We start from the raw sequence: 27,396 nt of genomic DNA on the forward strand, positions 1-27,396 counted from the left end.
CCCCCGTGTTAACCTCCTCTTGGGAAAGAAAAGTAAACACAGAGAAGGAGCGACACTGCCAAACCTCTTCTGCTGCTCTTAAAGCCCGTTGCTTGGAAATTAGGTGGTCACAAATGAATCTTTGCTTCAAGTCAGCTGGAGGAGAGCATTCTGCATTTGCAAAAAGTGAGTGAAATTCAACAACCTAGTTTCTGTAGGCTCAGAAAAATACAGAGAGCAAGTAAAAGCTCCCAACATGCAGCGTTTCTTAGCGTGCTCCTGACTTTTGTGGCCTGGCTCCAGATTTCAGAGCCCTTGATTCTGGCAATATTAGCTATGTTTACAGAACACAGAAGGATGCGGAAACTACATCTGCGAGTCTTTCTTCAGTCTCAAATGCTTTGAATTATTATTATTAAGGCTCATAAATCAGGTTTCATTACATGGAATCCCACTCAAAATCTCAAAGGCGAGATCTTGAACCAGCTCAGCTCTCCCTTTGGAGCTGCCCCAACTTACCCCAGTCAAGCAGGATGGACTAAGAACGCGCAGAGACCCCATCCGGCTCAGACAACTTCAGACAAAAGAAGGTATTCAGGGCCGTTGATGAAATATTAGAGCATTTTCTGTTCTTTTTTTGGGGGTAATTAAATCTGTAGCTGCAAGCCCAAGAGCTGAGTGCTGACCCTGTTACCACATCCAGCCGCGTTGGACCTTCCTTTGGCTGGGGATGGCCACAGTGCTGAGGAGGGTCCCCTCCAACTCCTCCAGCTACGCAGAGCAACAGAACTTGTAGGAAAAAACTCCCCTGACCCTTCAGCTTCCTAATCTGGCACATTTTGCCCCTTCCAGCTTACAGTGGCATTGCGGGCAGGCTGTCAGCTCACCTCTCTATTGTTAACATGCCACCACCCCAAGATGGATGATGTATTTTTCTACTTAAATTTAGAACATGTTAATTACAACACAAAGGAAATGAGACAAAACTGAATTGGGCAAAAGCAAATAAAGAAGCCTGCTTATACATGATAATGTTGAGCAGAAATACTGTAGAGCAGAAATTACCTGTGTTTACTGTAACAATCTTCCCTGGAAATTTATTGCTAAAAGCACGCAGCAGTGACTAGAGGCTACAACTGGCAAAAAGAATATGTAGCGCTCCATACGGCAGGTCCTGTAGGCACTAATTTTCACCGAACACATGAGTAAAATGCCTGACTTTATCTGCATTAACTTCCAAGGAGCAAAGGCCCTTTAGCTATAAACACTTGGGAGCAAAGTGTCTATTAATGCTCCAAGTGCCACTTGAGCAGGACCGCCAGCCAGCCCTGCGCTCGGGGGAAAGGCTGGCAGTGCATGAACCCAAGTGTCCAACCCCATTTCTTGTACGATGTGCTCTGTTTAACTTCATCTACAGCAGCTTCAACCACTAAGCACCAGCATCCTACAGCAAAGGTGAGTTCTGCCTGGCCAACCCAAGAAAGCGATCACAGCAGAAATCACAAACTTTTCAGTGTAAATTGATCCACAGAGATAAAATTGGAGTGAGAATCATGAGCTGATGTAAAAGATCATTATGACCAACGCTTATACCATCATCTCAGCTGCATGGCTAACTATGAGCAGAAGAGCTTTGTGTCTCCAAACAGCAGGTATCATAGTCATTGCTCCTGGCAAATGACTTGTTCCAATACTTGCAAACCTAAACATCCACAAAATCCAATCAACAGGCTCTTCTGAGACAAGAAATCAGATTAGAAGCTGCCACGTTTGGACACACAACTGTCTTAGGAAAGAGGAAATGAGCCTTCCTGCTTTGAAAGCTTCCAGTTCACTGGCAATTGCTCCATATTACCATTACCTACTGCAAGGCTTGTGAAAAGGTCATGTGTTGGAATAACTCCAGAAGGCACACAAGATTTCTTGACGGATTCTGCACATTACACAGGTGAAATGGGTGTTTCATTAAGCAGCAAGGAGAATACTGAGCCAGCAGAGCACATTATTAAAGGTCACGTGAAGGACTTGCACCATTACAAGGATGGATGCTGACAACTGCCAGCAATGAAGCAAACGACCAGAAGTAAAATCTTAGCTACTGAAATAAAGAAAGATCAAGCGCAAGGAGCCCCCACTTGGGTGCAGAGGTGCGAGACAGACAACTCTGCTTGTAAACGTAGCCACATCTTTCTGCCCTTTGCTGCTAGTTTTAAAGACAAAGACCCAAACCTGTCAACTTTAAACTTTCTGCCTTTTGCACAAACTCATCCCCATGGCTAATTTAACAAATCAATGTAAGAGCCCACGTTTCATAAATGCTGTATTTTATCACCTTGGTGTATTGATCAGCTGTCAATCAATAGGGCATCACAGAACACTGCTGACTCTCCTGACAACAATGACCTACACGGCACGGCCACACACAACGACAGCAGACTGGCGTCCTCAAGGTCACAAGGCTACTAACCTGATGAATGTCAGATCGAGTTGCCTTTCTGAATTATTTAGTGAGCATCCTCCACTGCAGCGTGCGACAGCACTGCTACCTTGGGATGTCACAGAGGCTCCAGCCTCCCCTGCCCCAAAACGCTGCCCTTGGGGATGAAGACTGTCCCTTGTGCCGCACACACCACGAGCCTGTCTGGGATCAGGGGGACGGCAGGTCCCCCCCATCACTGAGCCTGTCCTGGCTCACAGCAACAGTCACAATAACACATTACTTTCCCACCGCTCTGTCTACCCACAGAAATGCAGAATTGGATACTCACAGTGGGGTTTTTTTTCCCCTCCATTCCCACGCTCACCCCTGTAATTTGCGGAGGAATCTCCGCCTGCCGAGCCAGCCCTCCTGCCCCAGTGCCAGGACAGGCTGTACCCAGCACGGTCCCCAGGCTGGGCAGGGACATCGGCAGGGCCATCCTCCCACCGCCACGGGGCAGAGCAAGAGGCTGGAGAGAGCGTGGTTTTGCAAACACCCAGGGGGAAGGCAAGATGATTGCAAAAAGCTGTTAGCAATGAGCAGGGAAGGGAGAAGAGCCTACGTGGCAGCGTCCAGCCCCACTCCTCCTGACCAAATGCTTGGCTCTTCAGGAGGCACATAAGGATGTGCTCAAGGTATGGGGAAAGCTCCTTGGAGAATCCAAGTCATAAAATATGTCAGGACCTTAAATTAGGTTGAGCCCACTTTCTTCTTTTTTTTCCTTTTTCTTTATTCTTTTTAAGGAAGGCAGCAAACCCTCCCCATACTTCTCAATGCCAGAAGCAAGAATATCTTATCTCAGAGAAAAACTGGGTGGAGAGAGGTGCAGAGAGACCACTATCAGAGGCAGACTGTTAATCCCAAAACTCGGCCTCCTCCCCTTTTCCTTCACACGGCTGCTGCCTAAGACCGCGTGAGACAGACCCGCTCCTCCTGCTGCCACCGCTGTGTTCCACTCATTTTCGGCAGAGCAACGGGTAAAGATCTGCGCTCCTGGTCTGCAAGAAGGAATTTAGTTTTGGAAACACCACCCAGCGAGACAGGCCTGACCCTCGCCAGCATCCTCTGGTGCACAGGCAGAGCCGGGCGGCGAGGCAGTGGCTACGAGCATAGAATCACAGAATCATCAAAGCTGGAAAAGACCTTGAGGATCATCCAGTCCAACCAGTAACCTAACACTGACAGTTCCCAACTACACCATATCAACCCGTATGTCACACCTTGTGCTGTCCACATCCTCTGGCAGCACTGAACCACAGGCTGATGCTGCGGGAGGACCCGGCACACCATGCTGGTGCTCCTGAGCATCGCTGCCCTGCACCCCATCCCCGCCACCACAAGGCACCCCAAAAGGACCCTCACCCATGACTGTCCCACCCCACCACACCCCCCCAGCTCAGAGAACAGCACTGCACGCTCTGGTGTGACACACGGAGCTCACCACAGACGGCGTTTCCATCAATCACTGTATCTTTTTCTCTCCCCCCCCCCCCCTTTTTTTTTTTTTTAAATCACCTTAATGCAAGAAGCTTTAGGAGCTTAACAACAATAAGGCTTTTCATAGCCTCTGGCTTTAACTCAGTACTACTATGTCTTTTACTTTTGTACTCTGAAATCAAATTTGTAAGCAAATGTGAACAACAATCTGGATGCTCACGTGGTTTTCTCCCCTTTGCTAGCCTGATAGAATTCTTATGTGAAGACTTTTTAATAGTGTCCTTTAATGATGTCTACAAAAGCCTCATTAAAGCTCTGTGTTGTAATTTCAGCTAAATAAACTCAACACAGTTATTTTTTTAATGACATTATTTTTCTTGGGGCTTTTCCACGAACAATAAAGCATTCCTTGAAAATATGTTATGAAGGAAACATATAAATCTTCAGCTTATCTGGTGGTATGTTTTCCAAAGATCTAAACCTTTGATCAACAACAAATTAATTTTCCATTTACACAAAACAGAAGATGCATTTTCAGGATAACCGACTAACCCTGCAAGTCTGCATTTTAACATGTGCCTTGGCAGCAGCACAGGACTCCCTCGCTGCCGCCCTTCTCACTGCCTGACACTGTCAGGGCTGCTGTCACATTAGATGATTTTTATTTTACTTTTTAGCTTCAAAGCTGTCTAACAGGGTGTTTTGGGTCAGTGGTTATGCCCTGAGGATTTCTTGCCTTTGCTCATTGAGCTCCCCTCTGCACTACATGGTCCCTCCCCAAAAGATGTGCATCCCCCAGGACCGGGGCATGGTGCTCGACCATCTCTGTGCTCAGAGGTGAGTCTCAAGCCAGCCCAGAGGCCTGGCCAAGCAACACAAGTCTGTTTTTTACCCCCCTAAACCACACCACATACACCTTCTCTGGCTGCCAGCAGGATTTGGGTGCTTCCTTCATTCTGGCCAGGTGCCACATGCAGGTTCCGTGGCCGCACAAAACTCAAACTCCTCAGAAACCACCTATGGTTTAAGATGGCCATGTTTCTGCTCCCACCCAGGAAAGACATGCCTGACTGCTCTTTGCCAGCTAAGAAAAAAGACCTATTCACTGCTTGCTCCCAAATTGTGTTAAATTCAAAGGGAGATGGTAAATCCAGTGCGTTTTGGATCCACCTGATGTTCCCATATCACATCTGGGAGGAAATCACACATGTTGGGTCATGAACAGAAATGGGCTTTCATGATGCTTTCAAGTCTTAAATTTCCCAGTGTATTTTCAAACGCAGGGAGATTGGCCGTGGAGAGGAATGCACCTGGTTCCTTACCTCCTACCTGCTCAGTGGGAAGACAGGTGCCAAAATAGGTTTTTATTTCCTACCTGAGAGCATGAAGTAGACCTGGATGATATAAAACAAGCTAGTGAGAGCAAATGGACTGGCACGGGTTCTTTTAGTCCACCCCAAACTCCACACATTACAAGAATTCTACAATCCAGTTAACCTTGATTTTAAATAAAAAAAAAACCCAAACCCAACAGAATTATGAAAAGTGGCACCTTGACTTAAGCCTGGATGGTTTCCTGGCCCCAGCCCTCCTAGGCCCACGGCCCCATGCCCTGCCTGGAGTGCACAGAGCAGGTCAATGTGCCTTAGGGGATAGCGAGGTTAGCAGCCTGCCTGTCCCACTGGCTGAAGCTGGATGGAGCTCCAGTGTCCCTGAGACAGCCTGGCACTGCACACAAATGACAAGAGATGTTTGCTATTCTTCCCTTTGTTTTAATTAGTAATAACAATTTGTTATCGTGGCTTGACATTTGTTCATACTTAGGAATAAATTGCTTCCTTGGATGATATGCTGAGATTACAACGGGCTTTCTGTGTTTGTGTTGGTTTTAGTAGCTCATAACAAACCATGAAATTCATTACTCTTGCCACAAGCACCCATGAGATGTGCCAACCAGGGTGTGATTTATACACAGCTCAACTCATGGAAATTAAAAGGTTTTAATGTTGCCTGCAAGAAGTCAAGGGTTTGAAATTTTATACAGCTGAATTAAAAAAAAAATAATCCCAGACGCAAGCTACTGCATTGTTTTATCTGCCTAAGGAGCCTGAACATTAAAGTCAGGGTAAAAATAATTCACTAAATATTAATTAATTTAAGTGTATAATTTGAACAGCCTTTTTAGTGATAAGCCTTCAGGCCTGCAAGTTACTTCATTCTCATCTTTTTTTTTTTTTAACTGCTTGGAAGCTATATAAAGGAATATATTTAACAGCAAAACTTCTCTGCTATGATATAATTCAGCAAAACATTCTCACTGAAAAAAATCACTGGAAAACAGCCTGTCCCTCACCACCCTTAATGGGAAAGGGCTGTCAGTCATACCCCAGTCCTATTTCTCCATGCCATGTCAAGCCTCATACATCAAACCCAATATACAAATCGCCAGCCCCATCAAGATCATTAGAGCCGCTCAGCCCGTCAGGGAAAGGTCAGCGCGTCGCCGGCTGACGGCTGCCTGCTCCAGAGGCAGCATCAATCACAGCCCTCATCAAAGGCGGCCGCGGCGGCGAGAGCGTGCAGCTGGAAACCTGCATCCCTTCCTCGTATAACCTGTCATCCTCTAAACCTGCTTCCCTTATTGTAAAACATGGCCACGCTTTTATCTTATCGTGACCTGTAGAGAAACGCAACTAAAGCGTCTGCCGTAGGAACAGGGGGGATCAGGACCCGTGAGGAGGGATTACGACTGTATCAGGAGAAGGTCGGCCAGAAACGTGGCCCCTGACGCCAGCCCTGGCTCCCCCCTCCGTGGGGTCCCAGCCCATCCCCACTCTCCTGGATGGGTTCTGTGCAGGCGGTGTCACGGGAGCATCCCTGCTGCAGCCCCGTGTGCCTCAGAAGTCTCTAGCGAAGGGTCAAAGCCACCCTGCGAGGAGATGCTGGTAGCAGCCACCGCAGCCACAGCGAGGCGTGGCTCACAGATGTTCCCAGACTTCAGGGGTGCCCTGCACTCACGGAGACACCAGCATCACCATGCCAGGCTGCTGCTGCCCGCCACTAGCCTGAGAGTCAGGCACGGTGCTCTCAGCTTGTACGAGCCCACGAGGGCATCCTGCCCACAGCTCGAGCCCCAGGAGGGGTGGAGAAACCCAATCGCTCACAATTAACAGGGGGACACCAGCAATGTCAAACACTATTGCTCCCGTCAGCCATTGCTCGTTAAACACGCTGAAAACCACAGGCCATTTCTTCCTCTTTTTTCCCTTCCATGCTGTGCTGCACGCAGCATTATCTTCAAAGGGCGAAGCAAACATGTTTGCTAAACATGAGCAGACTAAATACATCAGCCTTTTAGAAGCAATTATTACTGCTAGACATTTAGTGAGTCCCATTGTTTCGTGGTTCAGAAAGCATTCTGCTGGCTGCTTTGGAGTGGGCTGTTCTTCACAGCGAGTGCCCTGTGACAACAAGTAACCCTTTCCCAGAGAAATAAAAACCAGGTGGGCATCTAAAGGAGCGGTGCTTTCTTTTTTGCTGAGCATTTAACTTACAGCATCTCCTTGCAACAAAAGAAGAGCAGTCTGGGGGTCAGCTGAGCTGCTGCCAGCAGTGGTACCAAAGGCAGGGTTGGCCAGGCTCCCACAGCCGAGGGGCAAGGACATTTCTGGAAAAGAGTAGCTGTTCTTTGTGTTAGAGCTGGGAACCTTCCTGCAGCATGACGAGACTGGAGGGGATTGGTTTGATCAGTATTTAGCCTGGTTGTACTAGTACAGGGCAAAAACCAAAATATAGAGGAAAAGGACAATGAACAAAGTGCTGGACATCATCCCCTTCCCTCCATCCACACGGGCTGGGATGCTCCAGACCAGGGTGGCTCGCCCGGTTGAGAATCTTGAAAATGTGGAGTTGCAGAGTCAGAGCAACACCTCATCTTTCCACGGCCTTATTTCAGGGCAAACAGCTCAATACTAAAAATTCCTTCCCTGTGCAAACCGTGATTATTCCCTTGTAACAGCGCAGGGAAGGAGAGGGGGAGCACAGTCGGGATCCCTGCAGCACTAAGCACTTCAAACACGTATCTCAAAAAGATGAGCAACCATGGATGGCCAAACAGACAGATGGGGGAAGGAGAAGGGAAGCTCATGATACCGGCGAGACTATTGTAATTAGTGTAATAAGCAGCAATCACAGCTCAACAGCTGCCTTCCCCTCCCTGAGCGTCTGCTACGCGCACCAGCACAAACCCACGGCCAAGAAGGATTTTGACATTTGCTGTACTCTGAACAGCTCTGCTTTGAAAAAAGTTTTGACTGTGGTAAAGTTTTCGTTCCATGTAAGACGCAGAGGAGAGCACCTTCCTGCTCTTCCAGCCTCTCCACCTTCAACTCAGCAAGTGGCACCCTGTGTTTACAGAAGAGTCATGAAACTGGGTTTAGTTTTGATGACAACTGTGATTTTGCATGTGGCTTTGAACAAAACCCTGTCACCTGTAAGTTGAGACAAACCTGCCATAGTCAGCTTTCTAAAGTTGCTGGAGCCTCAGAGATGAACCATTCTACAGAAAATGGCAAAACATGACAAAAATCATTTACCATGGGCATATATCCATCTTCCTCTGAAGGGCACATGTCCAGCATCCTTCTCTGAAGCATCTCTAAGACAAATTCCTTTGAAACACACTTGTCCTTGTCCATGCCAGGCTTGTAGACAGTTGGCAGTGCACATACAGCACAGAAAAATTGCTTTGCAGCTCACCAAAATCCAAAGCAGCTCTGGTTTACATGTCAGGACTTTTTGATAGGAGAATATTTTAAAGGATTGGAAAGCAGATACAGTGATGTAACTGGAGTGCACTGATTTTTTATACCAACGGTTAATTGCTTTGGAAACACATTTAAAATGGCAGAGAATCATAGGATCACAGAATCATTCAGGCTGGAAAAGCCCCTTGGGATCATCGAGTCCAACCCTCAGCCCTACTCCACAAAGTTCTCCCCTACCCCACATCCCCCCACAGCTCATCCAAACGGCCCTTAAACACACCCAGGGATGGGGACTCCACCCCTCCCTGGGCAGCCTATTCCACTGTCTGACCATTCTTTCTGGGTAAATTTTTTTCCTAATGTCCAGTCTGAATCTCCCCTGTTGCAGCTTAAAGTCATTCCCTCTTGTTCTATCACTAATTCCCCGCGAGAAGAGACCAGCACCAACCTCTCTACAACATCCTTTCAGGTACTCGTAAAGAGTGATGAGGAGTTACAGGGTAGATGCTCATTCAAGATCAGTTGGGGATTGAGGTGAAAATGCCATTTGCCAACGGCTCACCAGTGAGGGCCGTGCCACCTGCCTGGGAGCCTGGTACCAGGCATGTCACCGTGCCGTGGTGCCACCCTGTGCTGCTCCTGGTTGTGGCCACAGCTCAGAACAGCCAATATCAGGAGTGCTTGCTGCTCCGCTCCAGATTTGTGCCATGTGCTATGAAATTCAAGTGAGCCTTCTCCAAATTCTGGGGACCTGAGGACTAAGCTCTCCAAAACACCCTCTGGTACCTCGAACAACCGCTTGCTGCTGCTTTTTTCATTTTAGGGAGCCCACTGCAAGGGAAAAGAGCGACCCACTTTACCCGTGTTGCTCCACTACCCGCACCCCTAACCACCAGTTTTAGAGGTTGAATCATCATCCACAGCCAGCACAGGGGTTGTAAAGTTGCTTACGTGACAGGATCTGAGCCCTAAATTGCACAATACATTGTGGCTTAGACTCAGACTAATTCTGAATCATTTCTGATGCTTGAGCTCCAGGAGGGATTGCTCTTCTCACTTCCTTTCTGCCAGCCCTTGGTCTAACAGAGGTGGTCAAGGGAAGCAGTCAGATGCTCAGGATATTTGAATATTTTGGCAGTAGATTTTTAGCGGGTGTTAGACACTTTCTCAGTGTCTAATGTGAGACATTCGGAGGTGTGAGCTCTAAGCTCTTCAAGCAAGAGACCGTTTCCTACAGTGCTTAAGAAAATGAGAGCAGGGAGACAACAAATAACAATCTTGGAAAGCAGAAAATGCTATTTAACCCCTTGGTGAAAGAAGCCCCAGTCAGGCTGGGCAGGAGAGCTCAGAAGTACTGCAAACAAGGTGGTGACCTGTCGGAACCAGGATGTCAACAAACACCGCACCAAAGGGTTAAAAAACATGATGCATGATGCCAGAACAAAGATTTATGTAATTTCCTAGTGCAAAGAAACACATTTGTACTTCCCTGACAAGCGACACGTCAAAACAAAAGGAGCAAGAGCTGTTTGCTGTGACTCTGATCCTCCCCAGCTCCCTGGCCAGGACCCAGCCCACCATGTGGACCAGCCGTGGGAGCTCCCACGCAGCCCCCTTCCCCGTCAGCTCACCTTAACGACCAGTTACGCAGCCGAAAGGTAAGCAGCAAGTTAATCAAAGTCATCTACGTGGGGTGCTACAAGGCATCGCTTTATAGGACGTGACAAAACATGACACGCCAGAGGCTGAGGCGCAGCGAGACGCGCTCCGTGCTGCGAGCCTGGCACCAGCCACGCGACTCTCCTGACTGTCACCGGGAGCTCCTTTCTCATGCAAGGGAGGGAAAAAAGCTCTCAGAAAGCAAAGAGCATGGGTACGGTGGAGCCTTTCACTTGCCGCTCTGCTGTAAGGCACCAGTGGAAATTAATGGGGCTTTCAAGTGCATAAATGGATTGCAGAGACATCCGCAGTGAGTCTATTAGCTAATTAGTCAAGATTAGCATTTATTTTATCCAACAGGCATTCAGGTGAAGGAGGTAGTTCTCTTATACCCGTATATGTTCCTTTTATATTTGCTAAAAAGTAGGGCAAAGTGCTCTTCCAGTGACATTAATACCAAGATAAACTTTCTCTCCCCCAAGGGAGGTGCCCGCGGCCTGAGCTGGGCACATCACTTGCTGTGGCTAATGGCATGGGACAGGGGCAGCATCACCGACACAAACCTTTGGCTCCAAAGCCCCAGACTGGCAGACATGTGCAACCAGCACAGCCTTTGGCATGAGCGCAGGGGCTGTCTTGGGCTCACACTACTGATTTAGAGCAAGGTATCCTAAAATCTGACATATGACCCTGTCTCATCTCAAAGGAATATTTAATCCATCAAGTTTATACTACTTCAGACCTTCCACTTACGCTGTGGCAAGTCTAACATCCTTTGCCACGATCCTATATCTGACGATGCAGTGGCTGTCAAATAAACATATTTCAACCATTTAAGTAGCTTCACTTAACAAATATAAGACGCACTTTAAATTTATAGCACCATTTTGATACCTTCTATGCTGTTAATGAAGCAAACACTGATACTAATACCATTTTATCATCAGTTCTAATCCTCCTGGCACCATTTCATGCCCACAGATAACTCACTCCATAACCTGGTACCTACAGCACATGTTGGACAAGGCCCCCAGCTGCAGCTGATTCCCAGCACCCTGAGAACTCTATCTCTGCTAATCCCAGGCCTTTCCAGCAACTCAGGCTTGAGCAATCTAAAAAGGACACACATGAAGTCACTTAGGCTTATCTCTCTAATTGCCTGCCCATGAATCAGGGCTTTGGTGTGAGCCACTTGCACTCACATAAGACACGGCAGTCAGAAAAATCTGACCTAAAATATTTACCTTGAGCGTTTTCAGAACTGTAAGTGAAACTATTGAAATCCTGCTTACTACTGCAATTCCAAATGCAATGCTAGCTACGAGGAATACCTCAGGGTAACAAAGCAAGCGTTCATGCCTTTCCTCCACTGAGGCTCCTTCCAGGTCTACGGCTGTGTAACACAGACTCCAATTCTCTTGACAGCTTTCCTGCACTGCCCAGTGCCAGCACACTGAAAATGTTAATGAACACCATCCCATAAATATTTAACGCACATTTTTCTCCAAGTTCTACTGTGATTAAATAGCCACTTCATTACCCAGGCCCATCTTTCATTTTTATCTTTGCACAGAATACCAAGAGTTAGAACTATACCCACGCGATCGAACTCCTGGAAATATCACTGCGTAAACCAACACCAACAGGGCAAAATCCAAACACAAACTTCCAAGGAATGTAAAGAGAAATCTAACCCCGTCAGAGCAAATATTTCATCTCGGCTACCTCCTCCCAGGATCTGCAGAGAAAGAAAAGCAGCGTGGACAAGCCAGCAATATACTTTCTTTTTGAGTGCAGTTACTTGTCTGGTTTTACCAGCTTTTTCCATTGTATTTGGAGAGCTCAGCTGCAACGGGTTCCGCTCCACATACCATCTGGACACGGGCATCCCTGGGTACCATCTGGGGCCGGCTCTGCTCGGACACCAACCCCTAAACATCTGCAACAGCAGCTCTGCTGCTCTCCCCTGAGACTTGGAGGATGTCCATGAGTTGTCTGAGGTTACGCAAGCTAGCCAGGACAGACGTGGAAGGGAACATGGATCACCCAGAGGCCTCATCATCGTGGCTCTGGCATTGCTACATCTGTGACGCTCATCTGTGGCGTCCAAAGCACAGCTGACCACAAGATCCACCATAACAATTTAGGAATCATGTTATAGAAATACTAGGATATTGTTTTCTGGGCCATCAGAATTGATATATTCAAGTCCTTCCCAGCAACCCTCAGCTCTGAAGCTATTTTGCAAAGCCAAACCAAACGCTGCAATCCTCCTGGGATCACCCGAGACCACGAGAGTAACGCCAAGTGCCCAGAGCCAGGCAATGCAGGCAGCAGGGCTGGCAGCACCGGGTGCAGGGTTTGCACGCTGCCAAACCCGACACCTGCGAGTTTGAGAGCTGCCATCCAAGCACGTCCCAGCCGGAGTCAGTACTGGTGCTGGAGACATCTTTGTGCCACTCCCCGTGGCCCTGCATCGTGGGGCGATGCTCTGGCTTTTGCACGGGCCATGGGAAAGGTTTCTTGTGAGAGAGGCAAGTCGTACAGTTCAAATTCTTGCCAAACTGCTAAAAATATAAGACTGAAAGGAATAAAAGTTTGTGTATGTCAGAACTCTCGCTAATTTCACCCAAATACATAATTTTTTGGCGCAGATGCTAAAATGTAACTGGAGGGCAAGCATTTAATTCTGTTTTAGCTGGGAGAGTCCCAACTTCTGTCTCTCCAATTTATATATGGAAGCGGGCTCATTACGCAATATGTGTTTCAGCGAGTTCTGCATCAGGAAGGGTGTGAAACTAAGGCTAACGAGGGTAATATCATGAAGAGTAATAAACAGCACAAAAGCATGAACAAAGAGGTTTGTCTGAAGCACCGACTGCTGTTCCATGCATCACAACGAGCCTCCAAAGTGAAAAATTTGAGTCTCTCTACTCTGAGATACAGGAGAGAGGGCAACAGGCGGTGGTGCTGTGTGAGCAATACTGGTGAAGAACTGGTGTCAGCTGGTGAGGTTGCTTTTGTGGTGCTGTGCAGAGACACTGGGTGGTCACTGCAGTGCCATATGCTAATGCACGGGAAATTTAAAGGCCACTGGAGATTAAAAGATGCAGTTTTTCCTCCAGAACTGGCCCTGAGACACTACCCCATCCCCAGCCCAGTTAATACACGCATTCAGAAGACCACTTCAACACGTTTGATTTCTCTGCATAACACTGATGCCAGGAATACATGTACATCTATACTGTCTCATTTAAAATTCACTGCTGCCAGCAGAGCCAGCCCCTGGGAAGCCCCAGTGCCCATCTCTCGGCGTCACCTCCACAAACGCTGGCACATTTCCACAGCCAGCCTGAAACGCCTGGTTGGATTTGCGGGTCAACACCTCTATGAATAAAGTGATGGTGCTGTTTTGCTCAGGCTCTGGAAGCAGCTCACTTCCAGCCCCACCAAGGCATCTCTGCTGGGGAAGAACCCAGGGGTGGCACGTAGGATGTCCCAGCACTGCTGGCATGGTCCCCCGTCACCACGTTGACACCATGAGCGTCCCACAGACCCCCAGTGTGGCAGCACCAGGGAAACCAGCTCACCTAAGCTCCCTTATGGACCTAAGGTGACAGCTGCCTTTTGGAGAGGAAAAAAAACCTTTTAAAAGGGGAAAAAAAAAGGAGCTTTTTTTTCCTCCTCCTCTGGGTGAACAAATAGACTCATTTAAGGTGTAAGTAGATCAAGTAGCTAATTAAGGAAATAACCAATAACTTAATCAAGATCACTAGAGGAACCAGCATGTTGCTGCCATTATTTAAATGGTAGCAGAGCAAAAATATGTTTGTGCAACTGGAGCCTTCAAAACCTCCGGGCAGCCCGATCTACGTGCAGGGAAGCTCCCATGTCACCTCGCTGCTGGTGCCACAGCCATTGAGGAAAATACTCAAATCTCCTGGTAATTTCCCACAAACAGAACATTTAATCATCTCCCAGCTGCCACCGCAAAAGTCCCGAGTGAAAGATTTGCAGGTTGAGAGAAATTTGCCTTGAGAAGCAACACGGTCTTCTGCCCCAAGGACGCAGCCTCTGCCTGTTTTCAGCAGGGAGGAAAACAACCCCTTTGCAGAAATAAAGTCAGATACGTTGGGCCGCATGCATTTTGCTTTTGGCATCTTGTGCTGACTTTGCTCCTCAGCCAGCTGCTCCTGGGACGGACTCTGCGATTTCTCTACCCACCCCCCTCCCCAAGGGGGTGTTCGCACACCAGCACCATGTCTCTCTCTCTCCCTAATTACTCCACCAGTTGCACAGATAAAACATCTGCTGGAAGAGCAAAGGAATCCTAAAGCACACAAATAATTTGCACTGTCTAAACAAAGGCAAACAGAGGATGCTGTTAAACACTCCCACCCAGCAAAGAGCCCCAGGACCTCTGCCCAGAGCGGGTGTGGGGTTGCTGTGTGCTCCTCTGCCTTCTCCAGGAATGAACTCCTTTTTTCCAACCAGACATATTGTTTGTCACTAACGCAGCCTCCTATCTGCTTAATTTCCAAAGCATCCCAAAGCAATTGAATTCAGCAAGTCTGATTAGGTACTTAAAAGTCTTTGCTTCACTTAAAAGAAGCCTTTGTTTTGCCTCAAAGAAAACTGGATATTTTCTCCTGAATTCATGTTAACAAAGTAAAAAAAAAAATCCAACATCCCAAAGTTAAAAATAACCCTTTATCTTGTATTAAACACAGCTGCCGAAGGTACAAAATTCGCATTTTGTCATTCCACACAAATCCTTGCAACAGCTGAGAAGACACACAGCATGTTTGGAAACCCGGAGCTAAGATAAGCTCCAGCCTCCCGCAGGGTTCTACTCTTCAGGGATTTTTCAACAGAGTAAAAAAGCAGGAGCAGCTCAGGGCTGGCAAGAAAAGTCACGTTTGCATCAAGGAAAAGTTTTACTGTGTCTACTGGGTCAGAAATTAGCAGGGGATAAGGCACATCCCTGCTTGGGGGAGGCAGCCCCTGCCTGCTCTGCCTGCAGTGAGAACCAGCGCTTGCAAAGGCAGGCAGGAATCAGAGCTGAAAAAGAAAATCATTTCACAGTGCAAACATTTGTACAGCATTAAAGCCGCTTATACTTTCTTATGCTATAAATTGGGCGCGATTACTTACCCAGGCTAAACAGGCATTCACTTCACACGCTGGAAAACCCTCAGTAAGGGGACGGATGGGCAGAGGGAAGGCGAACGCCCTCGGTGCCGGGGACCGTGGCACATCGTCCAGTGGTGGCCGCGGTGCCCGGGCCGGGAGGCTGCCTGCGTGCCGGCTGCGGTCATCTGGGGAGGGAAGGCTCCCCAGCTGCTGCTCCAGCTGGCGGAGTGACGCCCACTGCAGTTTTAGCTTATTGGTGAAAATCATAAACCCTAATCCAATCCTGTCTCTTTACCCAAATTTAGCTCTCCACGGAACCAACATCCCTTCCAGTTTTGACTAGCCGTATGAAAGCAAAGTTACCTTGCCAATACATAAATCACGTAAAGACAAGCAATAAAAAAACAAAAAAAAAACAAAAACAAAAAAAACCCACGCTCAATTTGCTTCACCTTTTTCTCCAGAAAGTTTCTCATCTACCTACTTCGAGGGGACCGCAGCCTTGTGAGTGCACTGAAGAAAGCCAGCAACTCCCAGCGTTATTACCGGATCAAAATTCAATAAGATAAAATAAATACCAGGATGCCAATAAACCCAGTATTTATCAGAATGCCTAACAGTACCACTGACACATGGGTCAGGACTGTATCACATACGGAAGAGGTTTATAGAAACGGTTAGCACATGGTTCCTGAAGTTATACCAAGTTTCACAAAGGTAACTACTGAATCATAAAGCGCTGCTGGCAAACAGCCTGCCTGGCTGACACATAAGGTTTTTCTTTTTTTGCAGCCTGGCACAGACATCAGCCGTAGAGCCACGTCTTTCTCTGCTGCACACAAATCTAGCTGCTTGACCACAGCGTTCGCTTCTGCCACTCAGGCTAAGGTGGGGGCTGTTGGCAGCCGCTCAGGAACCACAGAGCTCCACCGCGGGCAGCTCCTTACTGCAGGCAGCGACCTAGAAACCCTGCCTTCATGTGCAAACAACCGATGGCCGGGGATGAAAGCCTCTCGTGCAACTGCACATTTCTGCGCTCGGTTACAGATGTGCAACCCTGGAGCGGCTCCAGAACGTGGGCCAGAGTCTGGGTGAGCTCGGAACAGGCAGACACAGCTACCTCCCAGCGGGGGGGCTGGAGCGAGCCGTATGCGCTCCAGGTGTCCCGGCGGACAGGCGGCAGGATCCAGATGCGGGCAAGCTGCTCCGGCCGCCGCAGAGGCTACCGATTCAATGAGGTCTATTCATGGAGGAGCAAGCAGGGCTTCCAGGAACGGAGAGGAAGCATTTCCAAGGGGTATTCCCATTATAAGTCCAATAAGACCCTTTGCATTTTATCCCCCCACCCCCACCCCCGCTGCAAGCTTTAAGAATAATCAAAACTTACATTAAAAGAAGAACTTATTTTGAACTTGGAAGTGTTGATCTAAGAACCATCTCACTCAGGAGCAGGGCTCAAAGAGCCCAGGCAACCTTGGGGAAAGCTGAGCCTGGCTCTCTGGGAACAAAAGCAGCTTACAGACCAGGTTCACCATGTGAGAGCCTAATTAGAGACCGAAGCCCACACAGCAAACAGACAGACTACAGAGGAAATTGGAGTCTAATTTACATGGAGAATGATTACTTACTGCAACCAATTAGTGTCAAGCTGACTGACAGACTACCCAAAATACATTCTCTCTACCCTTCCCTGCAAGTTTGAGCTTTCCTTGCTGCTTCATTTTCCCTGGCTCATTTGGCAGGTGAGCAGTAGCACCTTACCACTGGACACTGGACAGCAAACAGAGATCTTCTGGGCTTCCCCATAGCAAATGTGGAGCTAGAGCCACCCACGTGCTACCCAGCACGAGCCTCAGCCAAGCCAGCGATAGCAACAGTGGAGAGCAGCACGATGTACTTTCCCTCCTGGTCTTAAAACCTTAAATGATACCCTGAGGGTCCCGGCAAGAAATTAATAATTTATGAGAGGTGCTCCTCCTTTCCTGGGCATGTATTCTGCATGGGGGCTTTCTCCTCCTGGTTTGCAGTCACGTAGGAGACCTGCAGGTGAGGGCTGTGTCCACGCAGCAACAGCCTTTGCAACGTGCTCAGGCCGCAGGTTTAGGGTCCTCTGCCACGAAGGAAAGCACCAACCCCCAGCATCACTGTGACCGCAGGGCAGTGCTGCCAGCCAGCACGCCCAGCTCCAGGTACCTGCTCAGCTGCTGGCAAAACAGCCCTTTCTTTGCAGACCAGCGCCCCTCCTTCGGTTGTGCTGTTCCCCACACGCTTGTGGGCTGATGAAGACAGAAAAACTCCTCCTTGGCTGGCAAGGCACAGGGGTGCCCACGGTCCCACCAGTGCCCATGGTGGGGAAGGACATCACCTTCACTCAGGGCTTTCCTCTCCAGCTGCTCTGGAAGAGGACAACTTCATCATGTTTCCCAAAGTACAAACCTGCCCCTCCTTCATACCAGATTAGTCTCAAAACTAGTAAACAGATTTTAAAAACTCCTGAAGGGCACACATGGAACTGACCGAAAGCCATTTATCTTCCTTTCATTGTTAAAGAAGAAATGACTCATTCCATCATCATCCTCCCCTTCCCAGCATCATGCACCTTATTAACAGGACTAATTGCTTTCCTGCAAACGGACTGCACGTGCATTTTGACTGTACACATGACAACGGCATTTCAATGCAACTTGCTGTGTTATTCTTTACAAACTTCTAAGGAGAGCCTCTCTGCTCTTGTGTATGCGTGTTCAGGCACACAGGAACACATTTTGGATATTTAAGACCAGACAATCAACCCTTTCTTTGAGAGCACCAATATAAGGACTTTATGAGTCTTCTGTATGGATGAGATAAGCTGTTCTTTTAACCTCTGCAGGCTACATGGATATATGGCATGTTAAAAGGAAACTTATCCTATAAAGAAAACTTGGAGGAAATGCTTTGTGAAGTATCTAATGGCCGTTCGGTAATACCTGGAGACAGCAGGACCTCAGGTGCTGTAAAGCATCAGCAGGGATCCTTTGGTTTTAGCTCATTTCAAGTCCATGGTGCTAAATCAATTTACATGGCAGGAGCACCGTCAAGAGAAGTGATGCAGGACCACCTCACCTGGGTCTCCTTTGGCTACAGCCACCAGGAAAGCTGCAAATCCTGGTGAGCCTGGTCTCCCTCTGCTCCCTCCTGGTTAAATTAAAAGTCTCCATTAATTACCAAGTGGATGTAATGAAAACACACGTGTGCTCATGCTCCTCAGAATTAGGCTGTTAATCTGGTGTTTATACTCCTGGAGTTTATCTCCTCCACACCCACCTTGTCCCCAGGGAACTGACTCGCTGGCACTTTATCTGCAGTTCTAAGGGCAACACACACTGCTTTGTTTTTAAATTCCCCTCCAGTGCTACGCCCTGAACCAGCTCTTCAGAGCGGGGCCTCCGCCAGCTGTAATTCCCATTAATTCCTCTTATGATTAACAGGTCAGCTCACACCACCCTGATGACAGTGGGCTTCGGAAGTGCAACTCTATCAAAATTATCTATGCATAAAAGACGATCATTATAGAAGCAAGCGCCTCACTGAGACTTTTATCAGCTGCACGCTTGCTGCTCGCTTTTGTGCCTCTAACGACTTTATAGAGAGCGGGGAAGGCTTCAGCCTCATCGCTCTGCGCTGCGGTGTCTCCAGGCAGAGGAACCTCTCCTCTGGGGTGGGCGAGATGTTGATTATAAAGCTGTGGAGGCAATCACTCCTGGAGGGGGGTAGGGGCAGGCGGGAGCACGGGGAAATTAGAGAAACCTTCTTTTGAGTGCATCCCATTAGGGCTGGCGGCAATTACATGTGCTGATCAAGGGGGTGGGCTTCCCAGAGCCCCCTCTGAAATTACTGAGCAGGGAGGAAAGGCCAGAAAAAGAAAGAAAAAGGGGAAAAAAAAAAAAAAAAAACAGAGAAAAAGCAAAATAAGCCTCCACAACGGCAGCATACATCACCCTGGCTGCCTGGAAGCAGGGCACAAGCAGGGCACAGAGCGACAGCCTCCTCCCCATGGGCATCCCCATGCTGGTGGTCACTCAGGGGAGACCCACAGAGATAAAAGACAGTAAGACCAGTTGTAAAATACTTGTAAAGAAAAGCTAATGGTCTCAGGTCCTTTTAAGACATCTAGAGCACGGCTAAATCACTTCTTTTATTTGCTTTCTGATTTGCTTTCATTTGAGCTCACCATGTTTACGCCATACACTGCGCATCCCGGTGCACAGATCAAAGCCAGCGTGGACCCACGACGCAGCTAGCACTGCCACGCCATGCAGACCATCCTTCCCCTCGCCTTTCCAATTGCTTCACTAGATCCATGAGAAGAAAAGAAGAAACCAACTTAACATCTTCCTTTCAATATGCACTAATAGGGGCTATTGTAATAATAAAAACCAGAAGGAAAGGCAAAGAACCGTGTAGTCCTGACCCTGAAACTCCTGACAAGGTGACATGTTATTAAGAAATATCCATATTAATCCCAACTGTAAAGCACTATGTTCAGCCAATTAAACTGCCTGAGCGGCTGAGCGCTCCCACAGACCTTTGTACACTCTTTTTTTTTTTTTTTTTTAAATGCCCTCTTAGGGAAAGGAATGGCTTCTGCAGAGATGAACTGCCCAGCTCCTTCCAGCCTCACCGTGTGTGTGTATAAAATGTTCTTGGCTGCTTTTAAACACTGCACATTAATCTGCGCAATGGAGCCTGTCTCCTTCAGCGTTCGGATGATTTCTCTCTGAGGCGAGTAAGACAGAGCTGTTCCACTTGGCATCACATCCCCTCCCTGCCCCTTTCCAAGCCTTTTTTTTTTTTTTTTTTTTTGGTATTGCCAGAATAGCTCACAAGACATCACCCCAGGCATGTGCAAACCTGGAGCAGAATATACTGCTGTAGGAGTCCACAGATATATGAGACAGCCAGGATGCTCAGAAACAGACCTGGAAGATTACAGCTTTAATGCATCAAATTATGAAAAATACCACCACTCCCTTCCTTCAGCTTAGGACACATCACTTATTTCTCCCTCAGCCATTTCTTTGTCTGTGACTGAACCCAGAGTGACAAAAACTGCTTCTTAAATTAATGGATGCTGGAAACAAAACCCCAGAGAGGTCTATGCGTGGCAATTGCTGGGATTTGCTCCTGAGCAACGTGAATCCCATCGTCCCACCTTGATGAGCCCTATGCACCAATAAATCAGAGCATCCCCACCACGCAAAGGGCTGTCCAGTATAAAGCCAGGCGTTTTTATTAACAACACACTCAGGGCTTGGATTTTCATGCCTGTCTGCCCCGAATTTATGCAAGTGAGGATCCCCGTTGCTCAGGTTACTGCCAGCCAGGCACTGCGCTGGCTGCTTTCCATGTGCGACTGTGGCAGTGGCTGAAGCACGCTCTAAACCATCCATGTGCCACCAAGGCCCAGATTGGTGCATGAGGACATTTCTTCAAGTCTTCATTAAATATTAAAATGTTCTGTAGTTGCAGTCAACAGGCTTCCCCACAGCAGAAACTTCAGCTGCAGCTTTGCCCGGTGGGAGCGTACCCTCGGCTGCGCCCCGTGCAACAGAGAGATGCTCATTGCTGGACCGAGTGGTCCCCTGCCAGGATTTATGGTAGGCATTTCCCTCCTTCACCCTGCTGTCATCACCTTGGGCACTGCACTCCACAGAAACGCCCAGAGCCTGAGGAACGCAGCATCAGAGCAGCGAGGAATCACAGACCTCCTCCACACCTGGTACCAGCAACTGCTTAATCACACGCAGGGATGAGCACCTCTCGCCTCCACCACGGATGAGGCTTCTCAGGAGGAAGGATAGATGGGAAGAATAAAAGCTGTCTAAGGATGTATGAGTACCCTAAACCCTGCCAGTCACTGGAAACCCAGCAGTCTCAGGCTTCTGCAGCACATCTCGCGTTTTGGAAGCTGCAGTGGGAATGCTGTGCACTTTCCCTTATTCCCAAGCATCCCCAAGTCCCTGCCTCCTGGCATCTCTGCAATGATTGTCAACACTGAAACCCCATAAAACAAAAATCCACATGGAGACTGCTCCCACAAACCAGCCAATACCTGCCAGCAGCCATAATCTTGGTGCCATCAGATCTGCACAATAAACTAATCCATTTTACCAGAGTGGGGTTTTTCTACAACTAAAATGAACACAAAATTTGGCTTGTGAGGATGAACGATGCCTGTGATAGTTTTTTGCTGCAGTTGATTAAATACAGCACACAACAAACCCATTTTTTCCTCCTTAAACGATAAACTCAATAGTCTAAAATTAAGCCCAGCAGGGTAAGTAAGATCCTGTATAGGTTTCAAAAGATGCTGCAATTTTTTTGGAAAGCCTGACTACACCGTACACACACTTTGCAAAATCGCTCGAGTACCTTTGGCACCAAATATAAACACAGGGAAAACTAAAAATCATGTTGTGTTTTTATCTCGATACAGCCTATGCCACAGAGTACAGCCATGGTTTGACATTTCATGATAAACCAATTCCCCGCTTTTGATCATTTTAGTGTGTAACTGTGGATGTGAATGTACAACAGTATCATAAAAAGAGAAAATGGGAAGAAAAAGCCCAATCAAAGAAGTACACCAACCTGATTCACATGCTTTCCAACCAAAGGGTATTTGTAGATACCAGAATTACAATTTCTCTTCAAGACAACTGATCCTTTTCATGAAAATCTAAGAAGCCCTAGAGAAATTCTGGTGATTGTTATTAAATGAACAGGCCTCATGCATTTTTTTTTTTCCAGGAAAATGACTGAAGCTTGGCTTTAGCATAATCCTGAAGATTATTTACATCTTTTGCCGTTTTTTCCACTGCTGCTGAATAATCAGGGCTCCTTAGAAAACCACTGCCAGAGAAACCTAACTCCTTTTTTTTTTTTTTCCCTCCCTTTCCTCTCTTACCTGTTTTTAAACATTCTTCCTTGCACAGGAGTGGTAAGGAGGCTAAAAATACTTGAGGCAAGTGGACACGAGAGCAGCCCCCGGCTCAGCAGCAGGGCTGCTGGGGTAGTTCTTACCTCTCCTCCTTCCCCAGCTTCCAGAACCCTCTGATGAAACTGGAGCTTGGGCTGCCTTTCAAACACTTTTTTTAAAAATTATTTTAAAGAGAAAGGCCTAAAAGAGGAAAAAATTGGAGCTTCTCAGAAGGCAATGGGAGGAGGCGGCACCTCTCCTCTTTGGAAGAAAGGGCTCTAAAACACTGCAGGTTCCTTGAGTAGTGGGATGCTTTGAGGAGGGAATCTTACAGGGATGCTTCAAGACAAGCATTTTGCTTTCTACTTCAGTGTCCTTATTGTTTCCAGTCACACAAACTCCCTTCCTCTCCTGCTTTTGCCCTATCTACTAAAATGGCTGTGCACAGGGAATGAAAACAATTAAATACTCTTAAACAGGCAGGGCTGCAATTGGCATGGTAATGAAGTCGTTATGCTTCATAATGTGCTTTCTAAAAATAAAATTACATCCAGGTATACAGATCTCCTGGCTGCACTGTGCCCAGGGAATTGTCTTAATGCAAATTCCTCAGCAGTCTCATTTGGTTTTGTTGTTTCAAGGCAAACGTGGCCCCATCAGGACAACAAGGGCTTGGCTGATGGACAGGGTCCCAAATTTCAGCTCCTCTCAGGTCATGGGGAAGCCAAGAGACCCGGTGCTCTGCATGGCCGGACCCTGCATTAGAGCCAAGTGTCACTTCTCAGTGCACCAGGGTACAGCCAGGCTAAGGGTCCTCTGCTCCACAACCAGGTGCTGTCAGAGGTCAGGCCAACATCTCGTCCCGCTTGTGTGTCATCATTGTGGGGACAGACATGGCTAAGGTCTAGCCTGGGAGGGATTCCATCTGGTGAGCAGCGTTGGTTTGAATTACACAGCAGTCTGTGCTGCAGAAGGCTCATTTGCAGTAATTAGAAGCATCATGTGGGCACACAGGAAGACTTCAAAGGATGCCGGTAGCCTCAACAGCACAAGTCTCTTTTTTAGTGGTCAAGAGGCAAAAAAACCTCCCCTGTGCCCTTCAGCATCTCTTAATAAACCAAAATTATACAGAATTCTTTCGGGGGGGGGGGTGAACCCAGACAGGTTAGTGCAAAACCCACTCCAGGGAAAGTTAAAGGTCATATTTTTAATGTATCTTTTAACATGTGCAATTCACATAGGCACATGTCCCCTGCTCAGACACACAGCCCTATGCACTGCTTCGCTTCCCCCGGTCTCCCAAACTGAATACAAACAAGGGTTCATGTATACCGAAATCTGTAGGAAGCTTAACATTTACTTGGCTTTTGTGTAAACACTTACGTGAATTACACAAGTTTCAGCCAAGACGCTCGGCACCCTGCTGTGCCGAGCCATATAATTCATTACAATTAAAAGCAGAGAGCAAGGCAATCAGGCTCACCCGACACCGTGCTGGTATGGATTTGCTCTTCCAAATAGTTTGCAATTTGTTTTTGCAGTAGCTCAGCCCCTCCAGGAGAAACCCTGCCAGCGTTTGCCCCGTGCTGCATGGCGATACTGCTCCTGCACGCCCAGGGCAGCCCATGCCCATGGGTTTTGCCAGCTGACTCGTACCCACACCGCTGAGAAACCCGCGGTGAGAAACCGGCTTTGCCAAAGCCAGGGCGCAGGGGTGGCCCCCAACCCCAGGCAAGCTGCAGGCAGCATGGACCCGGGACACCTACGTGTCCCATCCCCATCCCCACCACGCCAAACGCCAGATCCCACCACGCTGGGACATTTTGGACCATGTGTTTGCTTGTAGCATCACGGTGAGGCCAGCTCTCTCTACAACTCACCCTGCAGGCCGGTGAGCGCTGCCCTGGGTACAAGTTTTATACGTACAGAGCATCACGTCCTGACAAAAGCACTTTAATAATGACAATAACCACCAAAAGAACCCCCCACATAGGCACGTGCGTCACCCCAAACTGCAAGGCAGCATCTTTTCCCCACGTCTCTGCCTTTCTTATTCAGTATTCATAATATGCTAAGCTATTAAACTATCCTACGGAAAGTGCTGCGGCTTACAGCGCTGCAGACAAGTGGTGTTATCATTTGGTATTTCTTCTTTTGTTATTACAGTGAATCTTCCTGCATCTCTGAAAATAATCCAATTATTGCTTACCACTGGTAAGGTCACTGTTGCTTTGAACAGAAATTTGGGATAACTCTGATTACTCTTAAGCAAATATTGCTGAGACTGGGGCAGAAATTTCAGAGAGATTGAAAATCCATTTTACTGGAAACCACAGATGGAAAAATATTCACACTCTAGAGGATATAAACAACAAAAAAAGATAGCACTTCTCCACCTTATTAGAAAAATATTGGTTTATCTGAAATCAACAGCATAGATATATTCAGCTATTAAAACAATATATAATTTCTCATACTATATAACCTTCAAAATATGGCAATCATCAAGCCTTTATTAAATGTTCCCATACAGGCTCCAAAAGGTATTGAACTACTTAAGTGCAATATATGGAAAACAGCAGAAGGTTTGTATCACTTCTGGGAATAAAAGAGCTCCCAGAGAAAAGCAGATATCAAAGATCAATCTGTAATAAGGAAAAGGAAGTTAACATTCCTTACAGTGGCCTCAGAGATAATTTTTCTGCATTGAACCTACAAGATAACAGCAAAATCACACAAAATACAGATGATGCCAAGAAAAGGTGTCTATTATCTTTCTTTTGGTGCAATTAATCACGGGTTCTTTACTGTCAGACCATCTTTAGGTAATGGCAAAAAAAAAAGGGAAAAAGATACCCAAGCTTTTTTTTTTTTCCTTAGGAAGGAATAAATCATATTGTCACTGAAAGATGTTTTTTTCTGACATCACTTTTCTTGTACTGGCCAACTAATATTAAAAACCAAACACTGCCAGGGCTTGCTGTCCTTCTGCTGAAAGAGTGGAAGGATGCTCAGAATTAACCCCTGAGTGTCCTGCCAGCTGGGAACAGGCCCAGCTCAGTGATACCATCAGAAAACCCAAACTGGTGTCTCTGGACTGGGGGAAGGATGACAAGCACCACTCTGTGGGTGGCCAGGGCTGCCTGACCCACAGATGGCTTCTCCTCTTCCTCTCCTCCCTGCAACCACATCGCCTGCTGGAGACTTTCCTCCCAACACCCCCACGATACATCTTTATCCCACGGCTGGGATCGGTATCAGGGTCCCAGCTGAACCCCTGCTCAGCCTCGGTGGGTTTGGCGCAGAGACACCCCTATGCCCCTTTCACAGCTGCTTTTCCCCCCACTCTCCCAGGCTCACGAGGTCTCCAGAACCACAGGCACATAACTCCAGGGCGGGATGTCAGGGTGCTGCGCCAGCCACCCCGCCAGGCAGCTGAGACAGCCGGTGACACGCCACCAGGGACTGGGACAGGCGAGCGTGCACAGCGCTGCGCCGTCTCTCTCCTAGGAAACCTGCTCTGCCTGCCTCAGACACGCCAAAATCTCGAGGGGATAGGGAAGAGTGGAAATCGCATGAAGAAAACCTATTTAAAGTGATACCCCGCTACAACGAAACAAAGGCAAAACGTGAGTGTGGCTCTTCCCAATGACTCTGTTCACTCCAGCGAGCTGCCTGCCAGAGCAGGGCATGCTGCCGGGATGGGGGAGATGCCCAGCACCAGCGACGTGGCAGCACCATCACAAAGCCTAACCCTGCCTTTGCCCTGCCTTTCTTTGCCTCCTGCCTTCCCGTCTTGGACCAAGCAAGGGTCCAAGAAGGCTTGGAGTGGAGGGGACCACTGCCGGGGCAGCCTCTGCTAGAAATGATGCCCGGGGGACAAAGATGCCCAGGGGATGAGTGAGACCCCAGATGAGGCTCGTTCCCGGGTGCTGGCTAACGAGCACCGTGGGGTGCCCACACACCTCCCAGCACTGGCCTCGGACCTCTCGCCCCCCTGGCCAGGAGGCAGCGAGAGGCTGCACGGGGCCTCAGGCAGTTTGGCAGCAGGAGGCGATGCTCTCATCCATAAGCTTAAGGTGTTTTCTATTTTGAACCTCAGTCCTGGTGCCTTTCTCCTGTTTGCTTCTTAATGCTTTACTCATTAATGCCCACAACCCACTCTGCAACACGGACACCTGCACGCTGTTAATTGCTCCTGGATTGCCTTGATTAGATGGCTTTTGGGGACCTTTGACTTTTCTCCCAAGAGGTATCCAAGAGACAGGCCATAAACCAACAGTGCCAATCCAGATTGCTGGGTTTTATTTCTTCTTGTATATACACAACAGCCAGGCTTGGGCTCTGCTTATACCTTCCCGAGGCATCTACTATGATATCAAGAGTGCAAAGGGTACAAAATACTAACAGCAACTGCATTTCCACTTGGCTAAAGACTCATGCCCTGTGTGCCTATTCTTACAAAAACATCATAAGTAAGAACTACATCTGCATTTTTTTCAGCACACGACCCGTATTTTAGAGAAAAAGAAGCAGCCTGAAAAACTGAAAACTAAATATCTAACAAATAAATTGTATTTGCGCCTTAGGAAAAGCATTGGCTATTTTAAGCATATTAGATCGTTAGATTAAATATTGGAAAACACAGAAAGAGAAACACACAGAGTTTTGTGCTCCCTGCTAATAGTACTAAAACCCAGCACAAAGGAAAGCCCGTAGGACAGGATTTTTTTAAACCATTCTGCAAGCTGCAGAATTACCTCCAGGTTAAAAGTGCATTAAGATAATTATAATCAAAACATCCCTGTCACCTGGCAGTGTCTTGTGCAGCGAGTGCCGGCACGAAAGGCGTCTGCCTTCCCAAATCCACATCCAGGGATGGGTTTAGCTCCCCAGTGAGCAAACAAAACCAAGCTGTGTCATCATTTTGCTGCCAGCTGCAGGAATAAGTTATCCCGGCCGCCTTGCCAGGGGCAGCGCTG

At 47.8% G+C, this 27,396-nt stretch overlaps 1 protein-coding gene across 3 annotated transcripts in view; it reads right to left on the minus strand.

Annotated features, from left to right (window-relative positions):
* Positions 1 to 27,396, minus strand: part of PRICKLE2 (prickle planar cell polarity protein 2) — a 108,825-nt gene that overhangs the window by 44,047 nt on the left and 37,382 nt on the right. The window contains exon 1 of one of the 3 annotated variants that reach the window (XM_074914314.1): positions 16,841 to 16,919. The exons of 1 other annotated variant lie outside the window; for it this stretch is intronic. In XM_074914314.1, the coding sequence (XP_074770415.1) occupies positions 16,841 to 16,842 (2 nt within the window). In that variant the 5' untranslated portion in view covers positions 16,843 to 16,919. Of the gene's footprint in view, positions 1 to 15,474; positions 15,615 to 16,840; positions 16,920 to 27,396 lie in introns of those variants that run through there. One more of the 3 variants, XM_074914316.1, reaches the window with a different exon arrangement.

The sequence above is a fragment of the Athene noctua genome, chromosome 10 (genome assembly GCF_965140245.1).
Source record: "Athene noctua chromosome 10, bAthNoc1.hap1.1, whole genome shotgun sequence".
Lineage (NCBI taxonomy): Eukaryota > Metazoa > Chordata > Aves > Strigiformes > Strigidae > Athene > Athene noctua.